The 14982-nt window shown below is 42.1% G+C and overlaps 1 protein-coding gene across 8 annotated transcripts in view; it reads left to right on the forward strand.

Annotated features, from left to right (window-relative positions):
• The window catches only part of Slc8a3 (solute carrier family 8 member A3), a 134668-nt gene that overhangs the window by 10034 nt on the left and 109652 nt on the right, over positions 1-14982 (forward strand). For 6 of the 8 annotated variants that reach the window (XM_076921811.1, XM_076921814.1, XM_076921813.1 and 3 more), the window contains exon 2: positions 11057-12901. The exons of the other annotated variants lie outside the window; for them this stretch is intronic. In XM_076921811.1, coding sequence (XP_076777926.1) covers positions 11118-12901 — 1784 coding nt within the window. In that variant the 5' untranslated portion in view covers positions 11057-11117. The remainder of the gene's footprint in view (positions 1-11056; positions 12902-14982) is intronic. 8 annotated transcript variants of the gene reach the window in all.

A 14982-nucleotide genomic window follows, 5' to 3' on the forward strand; every position in this document is an offset into this window, starting at 1 on the left:
GCAAACTTAAAGGGATCGTGACAGGAGTTTAGACTGACAGCACAGCTTCAAAGACAGCATATGGAAGTTGCTCCTTGTGGAAGGAAGTTGCACCACTGGAGTTTACTGTACGAGAGAAGCCCCCCAGATGTATCTCAAAGAGATGACCCTGACTGCTTGCCAGACTCCATTTGTTTCTCATTTAGGCAATGATCTGATTGAATTCTGTATTTCAACATCTTCAAACTTCAGCTAAATGAAATGGCATTAAGATGAATCAAGCTTCAGGAGAATAGTCTAAAGAAACCTTGTGTGAAGAACTGTGTTTTCCAGCCTCCCTGTGCCACTCAACCAGAAGTCAGAAGGATGTCAGCACTCTCTCCATGAGTAACGTCAACACTAGAGTCTGGAGGTGGACTCTCTGAAACAGCCAGGGGTAGGAAGAAAAGCAACATCTGCTTTAGGCTGTACTGTGTTTCTCATACATCTGTCCTGTATCCCAGTGTTCTTTCAGTTCAGGGATTGCTTTTTCTTGGCCCTTCTCCATCTGACATACTCCTTCAGGCCTGGTGCAAAACTTATGTAGTAGTCAGAAGAGGGTCTGGTTTTAGCTCTATACTTGCTGGTGTAGAAACCTTGGCAGTTGACTGAACACAGTGGACCGTGTTTTTCATCTGTGTGCATACCCTCACAAGAAAGCTAAAACAAGATCGTTCAAGGGAGGAGGCCTCTGTACACTCTTGGCACACATCTGGCTAAATCTTTGTTGAATAAATGATGCAGTATAAATATTGGTTGTCATTATTACATACTCTGGAAGGAGGTGCAGGAGAGATGGCTAGAGTTCAGAGGGGAAACTGTTAATTTGGACTTAGATTATGCGCCAAAACCATGTGGTTCTATTGGTTCCCCTAGTGTTTTCGGAGGGGCATTAAGCTATCTCCTCTCAATATACATGGTTTCTGAATCACTCAATCCTATAGTCATCATCCATCCATCCATCCATTCATTCATTCATTCAATGAATACTTACTGAGCCCTCCTTATGCCAGACTGAAACACTGTGGTGAATAGAGAGGGCACATTCCTTGCCCGAATAGAATTTTTATTCCTTGATAAGCCAACAAACAAACCAACAGAACCAACAATGTGTTCAGAAAGTGGTAAGTGCCATGTAAGATACGAAGCATGATATGACAAAAAAGTCCAGGAGAAGGGCCACGCTCAGGTGGAATGAACAGGGAGAATTTGGCAAGGAAGGTGGGATCTGAGACCTGAGTAAAATGAAAAAAGTGACACATGTAGATATGTCCATAGTTAGATCTATAGTTAGCTTTTTCTAGAAACATTAGATAACCTTATCTTAGTGGAGTTTAAAGCATATCAACAGGCAGCAAAGTTGGAAAATCTATAGAAGAGAGAAGTTTCCAGAACAGCAGGGATGCAAAGAACTGCATGATCTCTTGCAGTAGATATTTTTAAAAGACATTTCTGGTTGGTTTCGGTAGTAGTAGGCTATAATCCCAGCACCAGGAGACTAAAACAACATAGGAAATCTGAGGCCAGTGTGGGCTACACAGTAAGACCCTGCCTTAGGGGAAAAAAAATCTTGTTTTGTGGGAAGCAGATTATAAGGGATGGGACAAGATTGGCAGCTATCATACTATTGTTAGGCAAGGCAAGGTATGTAATTCTTACTGGATAGAGGTTAGACCAGAGTGTGACACATGTTTGTTCTCAGTATATCTGAGAACACATGCAGTCAGCATGATCTTCAAAGAACCTTCAAGTTTGATGGGCACACAACGAATATTCAACAGATACCAAAACCACTACCACCCACTACCCATGTATCAATAACCAGAATAAAGCTTTCTTGTATTCAAACTTGGCTTTGCATTAATCTTAACATTTTTTATTTTTAAAAAACTTCCTCCTAGTACTACTTTCTAGGAGGGATACATTCCATAGATTTAGTTACTTCTGCATGAACTACATTCTTATTTTTGATAGATGAGAGATATACAATCCCAATAAGTTCCTGGGCCTTTTGCTTGAATTTAGATACTGGTCTTATGTATACTTCTGTTGGCTCATTGAGAAAGGGGTCAGGCACTCTCCCACTAGTGTATCTCCAAGACTGATTCCACTTAGGTAGCTCTGAAGCCTATGTCTTCCTCAGCATCTGGTTCTCTTCCCTCTCCCATATAGTGCTGAGAGAGTCTAAATTGGCCCTGATTTTGTCTATCCATGGAATTTCCATGCTGCTATCACTGAAGATTGCTGTCTAAAAGAAAACGCCAACCCTATCTCTCCTCTGATTAAAGAAATTTTCAGTCTATATTACTTCTCATATTCTCCAAGGTGATGCCCAAATTCTTTGGCCAGGAGTTCAAGGATTCTAGAGATATCCTATCTACTTCCACAGCTGTTTTCACATTGTCTGCCTTTCTTTAAATGCACAGTGCTTCCACTGTGCATTGTTCAAGCTTCCACACCTTTGTTCTAGCATGGGCTTCCTACTGCCCATGTTGACAGCACACTGGCTTTCATCTAGTTGTCCCCCATTCAGTTTTCAAGTCATAGATACAATGTTAGCTGGGTCATGGAGCTGGCTCCAGTGATCCCATGCCATTCTAACCCTTTCTTCTTTAAATTTTCTTAACCACTGAGCCATCTCTTGAGCCTCTCTTCAAATTTTCTTGACACATGGTTGTATGTACTCCCAAGTATAATACTTGCTTTGTCCTAATTATTCGGTTTTCTGTCACTTTGCTCCAACGCAGTGTGTGCTTCTTAAGAAGGATTACATTTTTGTTCATATTACTCAAATTTGGAAATCTTTGCTCACAGCATCCCTGACAGATGGTTCTCCAACCTCCAGTTGAACATTGCCAAGGGTTGGGTAAATCAGTGGATATGATTCTTACTAAGTTTTTTTGCATACCCATTCAATAAATCTATACTAAGCATCCACTATATGCTAGACACTAATTTAGGAAATGTGGATACAGAAATCTCATATAAAAATCCCTAAGCCCTCTTAGAACTTACTTTTTTTTTTTTTGTTTGCCGGCAGGGAAAAAAAATAAATTTAGAACAAAGGTTTAATCTTCTCACAATAAGCCAGTCTGTGTCACACAACTAAGCCGCATGCAAGCATGAGTTTGTGAGTGAATGAGTGATCCAAAAGATCACAGAAGCGAGAGATGACCTGTGTTGTTATCTCTAAAAGGAAACATAACTAAAAATACATTTTCCTGTAAACAAGTGAGCAGCATCCCTTTCCTGTGAAGATAAGAGAACTTTATTTTTAAATATCTTCAGGAAAAGTATAAAATGGCAAGTTTAGAGGGAGCAGCAGAGGGAAAATACCCTATGTAGATGAAGAATACCGCCCTTGTCAAAGCATGAAAGCAAATAAGAGTCCGAGAAGGCCAGATGCTTGACTACTACACAGCAAGACTTTACTGTAATTACCTGTAGATCAGCTTATGATGCAGTGGAAGTCCTCATGGTCCAAGAAAATCCTTAATGGTTGAAATCCCTGAGATACATAGATTTTTTAAAAGATTTTCTTATGAAAAATTTTTAAAAGACATTTCTTCTGGTTTTCTTTCTTAAGACTCTTAGACTTAGCAGTACCTCAAAGATCAATGGGGGAACGTTATAAAAACACAAATATCTAGGCTCTACTACTAGGAAGCCTAAACTTAGAGCTGAGGTTGAATCTATATTTTTTACACTTTTCAGGCCTCAGAAGTTATTTTGATGCTGACATCTCTACATTTTAAGAATGTAGGCTCACTTAAATCACAGTCTGCAGTTGCGGGGGACTATGTGAAGATGTAGATTCATTAACAGGAAAGCAGACTTAACCTAAGCAGAGGTCCCACTCTTCACAGGTGTCTGGACTGTTCTTGGCATTGGTCATGCCCCCAGATTATCTAGATTTTGTGAATTTAATAAATTATAATATATCTTTGAATCACGGAATTTTATAGTGACAAAGGATGTCAAAGTTCAACATCTTAGCACCTGTTAGTAGATTTTCACTGACAACAGGATGGATAGATTGCTCAGTAATTAATAGCTCTGGCTACCTCTGCAGAGGACCTGGTTTCCAGTACCTACATAGCAGGTTCAAACTAACATTCCAGTGACAGGGAATCTGATGCCCTCTTCTGGCCTTCATAGGTACTTCATGCAGGTAACGCACATACACACTTGTAGACAAAGAACTCATACATGCAAAAAATAAACACATTTTTTAAAAAAGTTAAACAACAAAATCTTCTCTGAGTTGAGTTCCAATTCCTCATAGAACTTCCAAAAGAATGTAGACATTGTGCCCATACCCAGATAATCTCAAGACAATGTAAACATGCTTCTGTGCTAATCAAAGTCTTAACAAAACACACAAGTCATTTTTAAAGTAAAGGAGGAGGACATCATTAGGGAATGCTTCGCAGAAGAAGCAGAGTGTCTTGAGACCCAGGTTGGTACACTATTCCACCATCTTCTCATTCCCTGGAGATTAGAAACAGACTCTGCATTTGACATACTGAGTTTAAAAGCTCAGATGTGACACTTGCTTGGCTAATGGATCTCTTGTGAGTTATCAAATCACTCAACTCCCATATCCTCATTTCTAAAACGCAGAGTGATCAGAATGATGCCTGTCTCATTGGGGCACTGTGAAGTGTTAAAGAGAAGATACAAAAGCTCCTAGCGCAATGCCAGACGTTGAATACGTTCTTAATGGATGCATGCGATCACTTTTTATTGTCCCTTTAAAGTTCATGATTCATATATAGTATAATAAGATAAAAGCTCTGCTCTGTTCATGGACTTTCTCTTCTTGCATGTAAGGTTTTCTGGAAGATTGTCTGAAGGGTTTCATACCATCATCATACAGTTCAGGTGTCATTAAAGCATGAGAAGGTCAAGAGAAGGCAAAAGATGACATTTTCATGAGATCAGAGAAGGAAGAACTATGTAGTACTGCTCCCTGTGTTGCTGCAAGGTTATCCACATTATTTTAAAGCTCTACTGCATTTCAGCCATCCCCATGTTTTCACTACAGAGCCACCTACTTGTGTGTTCAGAGCAGAACAAGGAAAGAGTATTAATGATTTCCCAGGATATGGCTATAATCAGTTATTTTTATTTTTGTTTATCTCTATCTTTCATCAGAAGATAAACTCTATAAGGCTTGATAGAAATTGTATACTCACTCATGGCTGTACCACAGTGTCTGAGCAATTGACAAAGAACAGTTGCTTACAAAATGGACTCAATCCAAGAGGCTTTTGGTAAATCGAGAATGAAGACTCTCCTTGACCTTGTCTTGGCCTTCTCTTCCCACCACCATCCCTTGGCTTAGTCTTTATTCTTTACCTTCTCTTTGGGAGTCTAAACTCCAAACCTGTCTCTTCCATTGCAGGGGGGCTGATCTCACTTTATCAAAGCATCTTTGAGTTAAATAACTGTAAGACTATCAAACCCAACCTGAGCTTTACAGATAATTCAGGTATTGCCCTGAAAGTACCATGGACTTTCCAGGGTCTCCCATTCACTGAGATACAGCTAGGAATCAATCTTGCTTTCTGCTTTCAAATTCAAGACTTTCTATTGCTCCAAGCTGCCTCCCTCGGGGCATGTAGAACCTCCAGGCTTGTGGGGGAAGCCTCTGCATCCAGAAAGATTCCTTTTGTTCTATCTGGGTTCTGGCTCAAAAGGATTCCTAAAGCTGGGACCCAACATCATATGTTCCAGAAACAGACTTCCAAAATTCAGATGCCTACATTTCTTCTCCGTAACTACAATCTTGGTCAAATTACTTAGCCTTTCTGAGCTCGAATGTGCCTTCTGTAAAATGGATCTGATAAAGCCTTCTTCCCTGGGAAGACTAAGAAAAATAATAATGCAGGGAAAGCATTGAGTATTATTATGTTTTCCTCGGTGGATCCAGGTTCTATTGTGTCAGCCAGGCTATCTAAGCATTAGAAGACACAGCTATCTGTCATACTCTTTAGACAGAGGAGGGAGTTGAGTGGCTGCATTTTTCAGGGTGTCTTGCTTGGAGGCAAGGACTCTACACAAATGCTGCTCCTGCCCCAAGGTAGGCAGAAGAAACACAGGAAACGTTGCAACATGCCTGTACCCAGATGACATGTCAGAGCAAGTGCAGGCTGGCTGCATCTAGAGCTTTAATATAAATTGGCTGTGACGCCTGTGCAGGGGCCCAGATTTAGAAGCAGAGCAGGATGACTCTACGGAGGCTGGTGACAGGCCCTAAGCTCTGCTCCCATTGGAGAAAGTGGAGGGCGTAGCAGGAGGGAGCATTGTTCAGTCTGGCCTGGTGGCATTGTTTTATTAATGATCTGGAAGGGCAGAGGAACAGTGATTTTAATTAAATTTGCCATTGATATTAAAAGATGTCAGGAGCCACTGCTGAGGACACAGACACTTTGCAGAAGGCCCAAGGGGTTATGGGACAGCTTATAGGACAATGCATTAGGAAAATAAGCTGGGAAACAGACAGGAGGTCATGGGCTGAGCCAGGGCATACATTCTGCTGTGGGAGCACAATGGGGGCAGAGGGTCACTCTGTATTGAGTAGACCATGGTTTCTTTTTCCTCTGCATCTGCATCTGCTCTCTCCCAGGATGTATAGTGAATGACTCCTCTCCAACAACCATCCTAAGGTTTTGGGAAAATGGATTTTTTTTTTTTTGAAATACAAATCAGACCATGTCATTCTCCTGTTTAAAATGCCGTCATTGGTTTTCCTCGTCTTAGGATAAAATCCCACTTTCTCGGCCTAAGGCCTACTGTAGAAACCCTGTGGGGAATGCACTCTTTCCTGCCATCAGCTTCTTCTGGTGCTTCTTCCCCACACTGTATTTCTTGTAACCCAAGGCACACAGCGGTCTTCTGCAAGTCTCCGTGTCTTCTCCTGGGCCTTTCTCTTTAACAGGCATGGCCCTTCCTTCTTTCTCTCTTCTCTTCTCTTCTCTTCTCTTCTCTTCTCTTCTCTTCTCTTCTCTTCTCTTCTCTTCTCTCTCTCTCTCTCTCTCTCTCTCTAAAGCTCACTCATGCTTGAAGACCTATTTCAGGGATCATCTCCTTCAGAACCGCCTCCCCGAATCCCAAGCTGTCTCAGCACCCTCCCTGAGTACCCATGGCTTTCTGCCCTTTGCCCACATTCATAGGAACGCTGTCTATATTCATGTCTTTCTACTCCCACTCAATTGTACCTTTGTGGGCAAATACTGTGTCTCATTTTTTCATTTTACCCACTGGCATGTAGTGGCAAATCGCAGGCTTTTGTCAATATTTGTCAAGCTGAATGACGAGAAGAAAAATATTTGGGTGGGTGGAGGAGCAGGCAGCAGGCATAGCCCTAGAAGCCTGGGGACTCAGGAGCTCTGTCAAATGGTTAGTATCTTCTATGTGGGAACAGTGACACTGCCACGTTGCTCCAGAGCTCATGTCGATCCCGAGTCCATATCAGACTGGAAGCCGACTGGTACCATCAATGTTTCCATCTACCATTTACCAAACTGGGCCATTTTGGTAAAATTGAGCGGTCAAAACAGTACATTGTGTTCTATTTTCCTGTGTGTTTTGGCTCTATTAATGATTTTTTTTTTGCCATACACTTTGAGTAAATGGTTTTAAAAAGACTCACTTTTCTCCAAAATATAAAAATAAAAAATATTACTAACTGTATAGGGTTCTCATAAATACTAAAGGTAGCATAATATGTGTAGTAAATGCTTTTAAATAGCAATTACTGCTAATATCTTTTCCAAGTTAAGTCCTATTTCTGAGTCTGGGTTTTTAAGAGGGTAAGGAGATACCCTAGCAGGTTAGAATCTGTCTCGGTTTGTGTTTCAACCTGGACTCATGGCATTAAAAAAAAAAAAAAAAAAAAGATTGCCTTGGCCATTGGAGTGGTCCCCTTAAGTCTAACAATACCACAGCCAGAATCTACTTCCTGGTGCCACCAAAAAGAGCTAATAGGCACTCAAAGTATATTCTACCTTCAACTCCAGAGTGGTCGGGTGCTTACTAGTCAGTGTCCTTTCTGTCTTGTCTGTTTGTTCTTGCCTCCAGCATGTTTTCTCAAGAACACATCCTCTGATTCTGGCCCAGGGTTTCCCCCATGAAGACCTGGCACCAGTGTGTCTACAGGGCCCTCTTAAGTCTTTGGCTTCCTTCTTAGAATAAATAAGGTCTTTGCCCCTGCCCTGTTGGTCAGCATAACTGCCACTATGATGCCCGTGTCCTTTCTTACCTGCGGATGCCGACTTGCTTGGGGATGGAACCTTCTGTCACTATGGGCTCTTGATTCAAAAGCTGCTTCGGCTCCACCTCCTTCCTGAGGATGAGAATCCATTAAGTTAAGAGTTCTGAAAGTAGAGGCAAGAAACAAAGATTCTTCTTTGTCCATATTTCCCAAGGGTGAATGAGTGTCAGACTTGAGATTGGGATCTTTGGGCACATGACAGTCCCCCAAGACAATTTTTAACCTTTGAATTGTGATGATGAACATCTCCCTCCATGGTCATTTCATGACCCCTTTATCCCCTGAGTAAGGCCAAGGGTAGAGGCTCCAAGCCACTGTCACGAGGACCAGTTTCTGGACTAGTGTGAGCCTCAGCATTTGACTGCTATCCTGAGCAGTATAAAGAGGAGCTAATCCATAGCTCCTTGGAAGGGAGGTCTTTTTAGTTAATAGTATGCACTAGGTACTGAGTCTGAGTTTTTGGAAATTTAAAGAGAACTTATATAACCTCTAAAATTGAATAATGATTTGTCTATGAGATCTTTATATATTCCCAAAGAAATTAGCTATAATTTAGATCATAAAATAGTTTTTGAAGAAGGCTGATTGATCTCTCAGGAAGCTTTTTTTTTTGGTAGCTACATTTATTCATTTCAAAAGCACACATTTACTCAATACTGCTAGCATTTACTTAGGATTCCACAGTAAATAAGAGAGACCCAGCCCCTGTTCTTATGTCATCTCAGCTTAATGGATAAGCTATAATTCATCTAATAATAAAAAGAAACATAAAAATTCAAAGAATCTGAGATATCATCAAGGGAATCCAATGAGAGTAAATAACGGGTGGGTGGGGAACCACCCGTTTTTATCAATGAGAGGAAGTTATTGTTTGTTTCAGACAGTGACACTTAGTTGATACAGGGCGTTATTGTGATTGGAAGGTACAAAGAAGAGGCTCTCCTTTCAAGTCTGAATAATGGCATGGGCAAAACTTCTGAGGCAGACGCTAGCCTGTCTAATCAGGGTGAAATGAAGGAAGGACATTGTTAAAATGTAGTGAGAGGGTGACAGGGGATGAACTGGGAAGATAATGAAAGAGGCAGCTTGGCTGGTCACAGCAGGGAGTCAAGAATTTATATCAAGAGCAAGAAGAGAACCATGAAGGAGCTTCAACTAGGAGAGTGATGTGCTTAGGTCTGTGTTTTGTTTTGTTTTGTTTTTATGGGGTTGTTTGGTTGGGTTCTTTCTTTCTTTCTTTCTTTCTTTCTTTCTTTCTTTCTTTCTTACTATGGCTGACTGGGAATATTGCTCAGTGGTAGAGTATGTGTCTGGCATGTGTAGGGTCCTAAGTTCAAGTCCCAGAATCCCAATATTATTACACCTGAGTAAGGAAAGTAGAATTGAGATGTAGTCTCTGGCAAGAGTTGAAGTGGGGTTTTTAGTTGGAAGGCTACTGCAGCAGGTCCATGGGATGAGGAGCAGTGGTGGCTTGGACATGATGGTGGTGGTTAAGATCGGGAAGAGAGCTGGTAGGACTTTGTGCTGGACTGCCTACAGAGAGGGGTGGGTGGAGAGGAATGTTTACAGACTAACAGCATCTGGTATCTCTCACAAGTAAATGGTAGACAGGGTGGGGTGGGGGGAAGGCTTTGCTTTCAGAAATGAGAACCAGTGGAAAAAGAACAACCAATGGGGGACAATTGACACCTTTAAGGTACTGCACAAACGGAAGTCCACAGCCCTGCATTACTAGTTACATTCCATAGGGTTCTAGCAGAGGGGAAAGTGGCAGCTTGCTTATAAAAATGATCGCTTGGTTTTCATCCCTATTCTGTCAGAGTGAGTCAGTAAGTGGAAGGTCATATAGCTACAAATGATCAGAAGTTCATAGCCTCAACTGAAAATAATGAATGTCCTTCTGGTCTCTTCCGTGCACAGTCACTGCTCAGTGCTTCGAGCCCAACTGATGAAGCTGTATGTCATTCCCAGATTCACCTCAAGTCTTTAGAAAACTATATGTGAGAACCATTTATGTGTTTTATTTGTAACAATTTCTACTTCTTGGCCCCTTCCATGTTTTCATGTGGAGTTCAGTGGCTGAATGATCACCACACTGATAACCTGTTCTAAACAGGAGGAGAGTCCAAATGGCACAATGGACAGTGTCTGAGGTACACATTGCAACATTCACTGTGAAATCAATTTTATTATTTTTTTACAGGAAGCCTCAGAACTCCTGGCTACCTCCAGAAGTTTCATATTTTAGGAAGGACCTTTCATCCACAAGAACTCAATCACACTCAGAGCAAGGTGTGCTATACCAAGGACCAGCCCATGAATAATGTACTTAGTTTAGCATATATGCTTGCACACCTGAGTTGTGCAAGGTTCTTGACTATGAACACAAGGCACGGAAGACTGAAATTTCTAGCAACAGTGCAGATAGAAAAGAAGGCAGGGAATAAGCATCTATTTTAAGTTGATTAAGGACAAGTGGAGCTACAACTCAGGACTAGGAGGTATCACTTGGATTTCCATCCCTAGTCTTGCCAGCTATTTCAAACCATTCTTCAACTGAATCTCCACCAGATGGTTTTTGAGGACAGAGAAGCTATTTGTGTCTCTCATTGACATCTATTTTCCAAGTGAGAGACGGCCCCATATGTCAGTGCCATATGTCAATCTAGGTGAACCATCCATTTGTGTTGGTGGGAACCTGCCGATTGTTGCCCCTCTTTTTTTCTCATGCCTTTTCCTGCCTCTCTGATTTTTTTCTAGGTCTCAGGCCTGTTGGGAGGACCATTGGTGCTGTGGTGGAGCCAGAACCTAAGTCTTGTGTATGGCGTGGTTACGGCTACAGCCTCTCACCTCTGCCTTCCTCCATTTTGGGCTGGTTACTTTTGTGCTCTTCCTGAATGGTCTTAGAGCAGAGGCTGGTGACTCAGGGGATGTGCCCGGTGCAGGGCGGAACAATGAATCCTGTTCAGGGTCATCGGACTGCAAGGAGGGTGTCATCTTGCCAATCTGGTATCCAGAGAACCCTTCCCTTGGGGACAAGATTGCCAGGGTCATTGTCTATTTTGTGGCCCTGATATACATGTTTCTTGGGGTATCTATCATTGCTGACCGATTCATGGCATCTATTGAAGTCATTACCTCCCAAGAGAGGGAAGTGACCATCAAGAAGCCCAATGGAGAGACTAGCACAACTACAATTCGGATATGGAACGAAACTGTCTCCAATTTGACCCTGATGGCCCTGGGCTCTTCTGCTCCAGAGATTCTCCTGTCTTTAATTGAGGTGTGTGGTCACGGGTTCATTGCCGGTGATCTGGGACCATCTACCATCGTCGGCAGTGCAGCCTTCAACATGTTCATCATCATTGGCATCTGTGTCTATGTGATCCCAGATGGAGAGACTCGCAAGATCAAGCACCTTCGAGTCTTCTTCGTCACAGCTGCTTGGAGCATCTTTGCCTATATTTGGCTCTATATGATCCTGGCAGTCTTCTCTCCTGGTGTGGTCCAGGTTTGGGAAGGCCTCCTTACTCTCTTCTTCTTTCCAGTGTGTGTCCTGCTGGCTTGGGTGGCAGATAAGCGACTGCTCTTCTACAAATACATGCACAAAAAATACCGCACAGATAAACACCGAGGAATTATCATTGAGACAGAGGGTGACCACCCTAAGGGCATTGAGATGGATGGCAAAATGATGAATTCTCACTTCCTAGATGGGAACCTTATACCCTTGGAAGGAAAGGAGGTAGATGAATCTCGCAGGGAAATGATCCGGATTCTTAAGGATCTGAAACAAAAACACCCAGAAAAGGACTTAGATCAGCTGGTGGAGATGGCCAATTACTATGCTCTTTCCCACCAACAGAAGAGCCGTGCTTTCTACCGCATCCAAGCAACCCGCATGATGACTGGTGCGGGTAATATACTTAAGAAACACGCAGCAGAGCAAGCCAAGAAGACCTCCAGCATGAACGAGGTGCATACTGATGAGCCCGAAGACTTTGCCTCTAAGGTCTTCTTTGACCCATGTTCTTACCAGTGTCTGGAGAACTGCGGAGCTGTCCTCCTGACTGTGGTGAGGAAAGGGGGAGATATATCCAAGACCATGTACGTGGACTACAAAACAGAGGACGGGTCGGCCAACGCAGGGGCTGACTATGAGTTCACAGAAGGCACTGTGGTTCTAAAGCCAGGAGAGACCCAGAAGGAGTTCTCTGTGGGCATCATCGATGATGACATTTTTGAGGAGGATGAGCACTTCTTTGTGAGGCTGAGCAATGTCCGAGTAGAAGAGGACCAGCTGGAGGAGGGGATGCCCCCAGAAATACTCAATAGTCTTCCTTTGCCGCGGGCTGTCTTGGCCTCCCCTTGTGTGGCCACAGTAACGATCTTGGATGATGACCATGCAGGAATTTTCACTTTTGAATGTGATACCATTCATGTCAGTGAAAGTATTGGTGTTATGGAAGTCAAGGTTTTGAGGACATCAGGTGCCCGGGGCACAGTTATTGTCCCTTTTAGGACAGTAGAAGGGACAGCCAAGGGTGGTGGTGAGGACTTTGAAGATACATATGGGGAGCTGGAGTTCAAGAATGATGAAACGGTGTAAGTAACTTTTCTGTATTTCATTCCCCCATAGCCCATCCCGCGTCATCTCTCTCTGTTCTTTAGCACGACTCCTTACGGTGTTCCTTGGTATTTGTGTTAATCTCAAACTTTGCTCTCATCACAGGTATGAGGGATCAGCAGACACTACTGGACAGGCCATGCTTCCAAGCCCTTCTTCAGTTTTCTCTTTCTAAATTGTTTCTGGATGCTTTGTTCAGATCTAAGGACACAGAGTGTTTTGTCCATTGACATTCAAAATGATGGATGGTAGAGGTGGGAAGTGTCAGAAGGTTTTGTAAGATCTTGAATAATGTTTATGACAGAACAAGAATTGGGAAACACAGACTTCTCCTATCTCCCTCTTCAATACCAAAGGTTATGAGTTTGGAAACTTATTATTCCAGGACTGTAGTAGTCTGGTCATCCTTAAGAAAACAATTGGCATTGGCTTATTTCCCCTCAGTACCACATTACAAGTGTATTGCATAGCCAGATTCCGGACTCTACTCTTACCATTTGGAGATTTGGAAAATTTGATTCAAACTTGGCAATGTCTTTAAATATACTATTTTGTGAAACAAGGCTTGTCTAACTCGAATGAGGCAAGTCAATATGACCAGAGTACTGCAAGTGTCATGGAGAAGGAGAACTTTGATGACCACTGTCTTTTGCCTCTTGGCTTAAGTAGAAGCTCTAACTTTTGGCTGTGCAGTAAGGGAGATTTGTGGGAAAAAATACATCTTCTGTTTCACAGTTGAGAGCTTCTCTGAAGTATTTTGCCACTTGTTGCTCCATTCAACCTATCAGAACTCAAGAGACGGCTTCGGTCATCCCTTCTCACTGATCCTTCTTGCAAATGGGTATTCTGTCCTCGGCTTGTATGGGTAGCATGGCAAGGGTGAGAAGAATGGTTTTCTTAGCTTATGAGAGAGTTAACTTTTCACGGAAGCTTAAGAGCATGCCAGTAAGAAAGGGATCCATCTCAGGATACCTGTTGTTCTATAGGTGGAAGATAGTGTGAAAATGAGAAAGGGGGATAAAAATTGTCCCATGGAACTGTAGCTTCTTCTTGTGGGGCATTGAATCATTCAGAAAACAGAAGGGAAGAGAGAAAAGGAACTCCTGGAAAAGGAGGTTGGGGAATGTCCATAGGACCCAGGAAAAGTGCTATTGAAGTGTTTCTTCTCTGGTCCAGCCATGGGACAACACTCTAAAGGTCTTGGTTCTGCTGGAGACAGCTGGATGAGCCAAGGCCAATCTCTTCTGACTTTGGACAAGTCACTTAATAACTCTGAAAAAAAAAAAAACAACCCTCTCATATAAAGAGTAAAAATAACAATACTTTCCTTGCCTGGAAGCAGGGTGAGATTATCATATCCTTCTTTTCCACTCTAAAATCTTCTGAACACAAACATAGGCATTGAGTGTGGGTCATATTCTCACTTGCTAAAAGAGTAGGGTGGGGGATACTGCCTCCTGAAGGGAAAAAGCTGTCAACACATTAATTTGTTAGAACACTGTTTAGTCATTTTTTTTTCTGGGAAGGATAATTATTTGTTAGCATAACTAAAAACTCATGCCTTCCAGAAAATACTAGCCATTTCTATATGCTCTGGGGAAAGTATTCATGCATACAGATAAAGCGAGGCTCTCACTGGCAATATGAACTTAGTGAAATTTCACACATGTTTATGGTAATATTAGCATGTGAGTGTTTATTTTCAATCATTACATGATGTCAAATCCACACAATCTCCTGTAATTGGCTAGATTTGGGGAAATTACCATTCAATATTTACCTTTTAATGTCACGAAAAGTTAGCTTGGTCGAGGTAAAAAAAATTGGTCCTCAATTTCTTCATTTTCTTAATGGTCTGTTATCTACCTAGGGTCTCTGAGTATGACTATACTTTCTCAAAACACACACACATGTTTTGTGTGTGTGTGTGTGTGTGTGTGTGTGTGTGTGTGTGTGCATTCATTTATGTGCATATGTACCTTAGCGAGCAAGTTTATGTTTCTATCTATCTCTTTGCACCACTGTTTGATTTCAGTATGATTTGATTCTTTGGACTTCT

The sequence above is a fragment of the Arvicanthis niloticus genome, chromosome 23 (genome assembly GCF_011762505.2).
Source record: "Arvicanthis niloticus isolate mArvNil1 chromosome 23, mArvNil1.pat.X, whole genome shotgun sequence".
Taxonomy (NCBI): Eukaryota; Metazoa; Chordata; class Mammalia; order Rodentia; family Muridae; genus Arvicanthis; species Arvicanthis niloticus.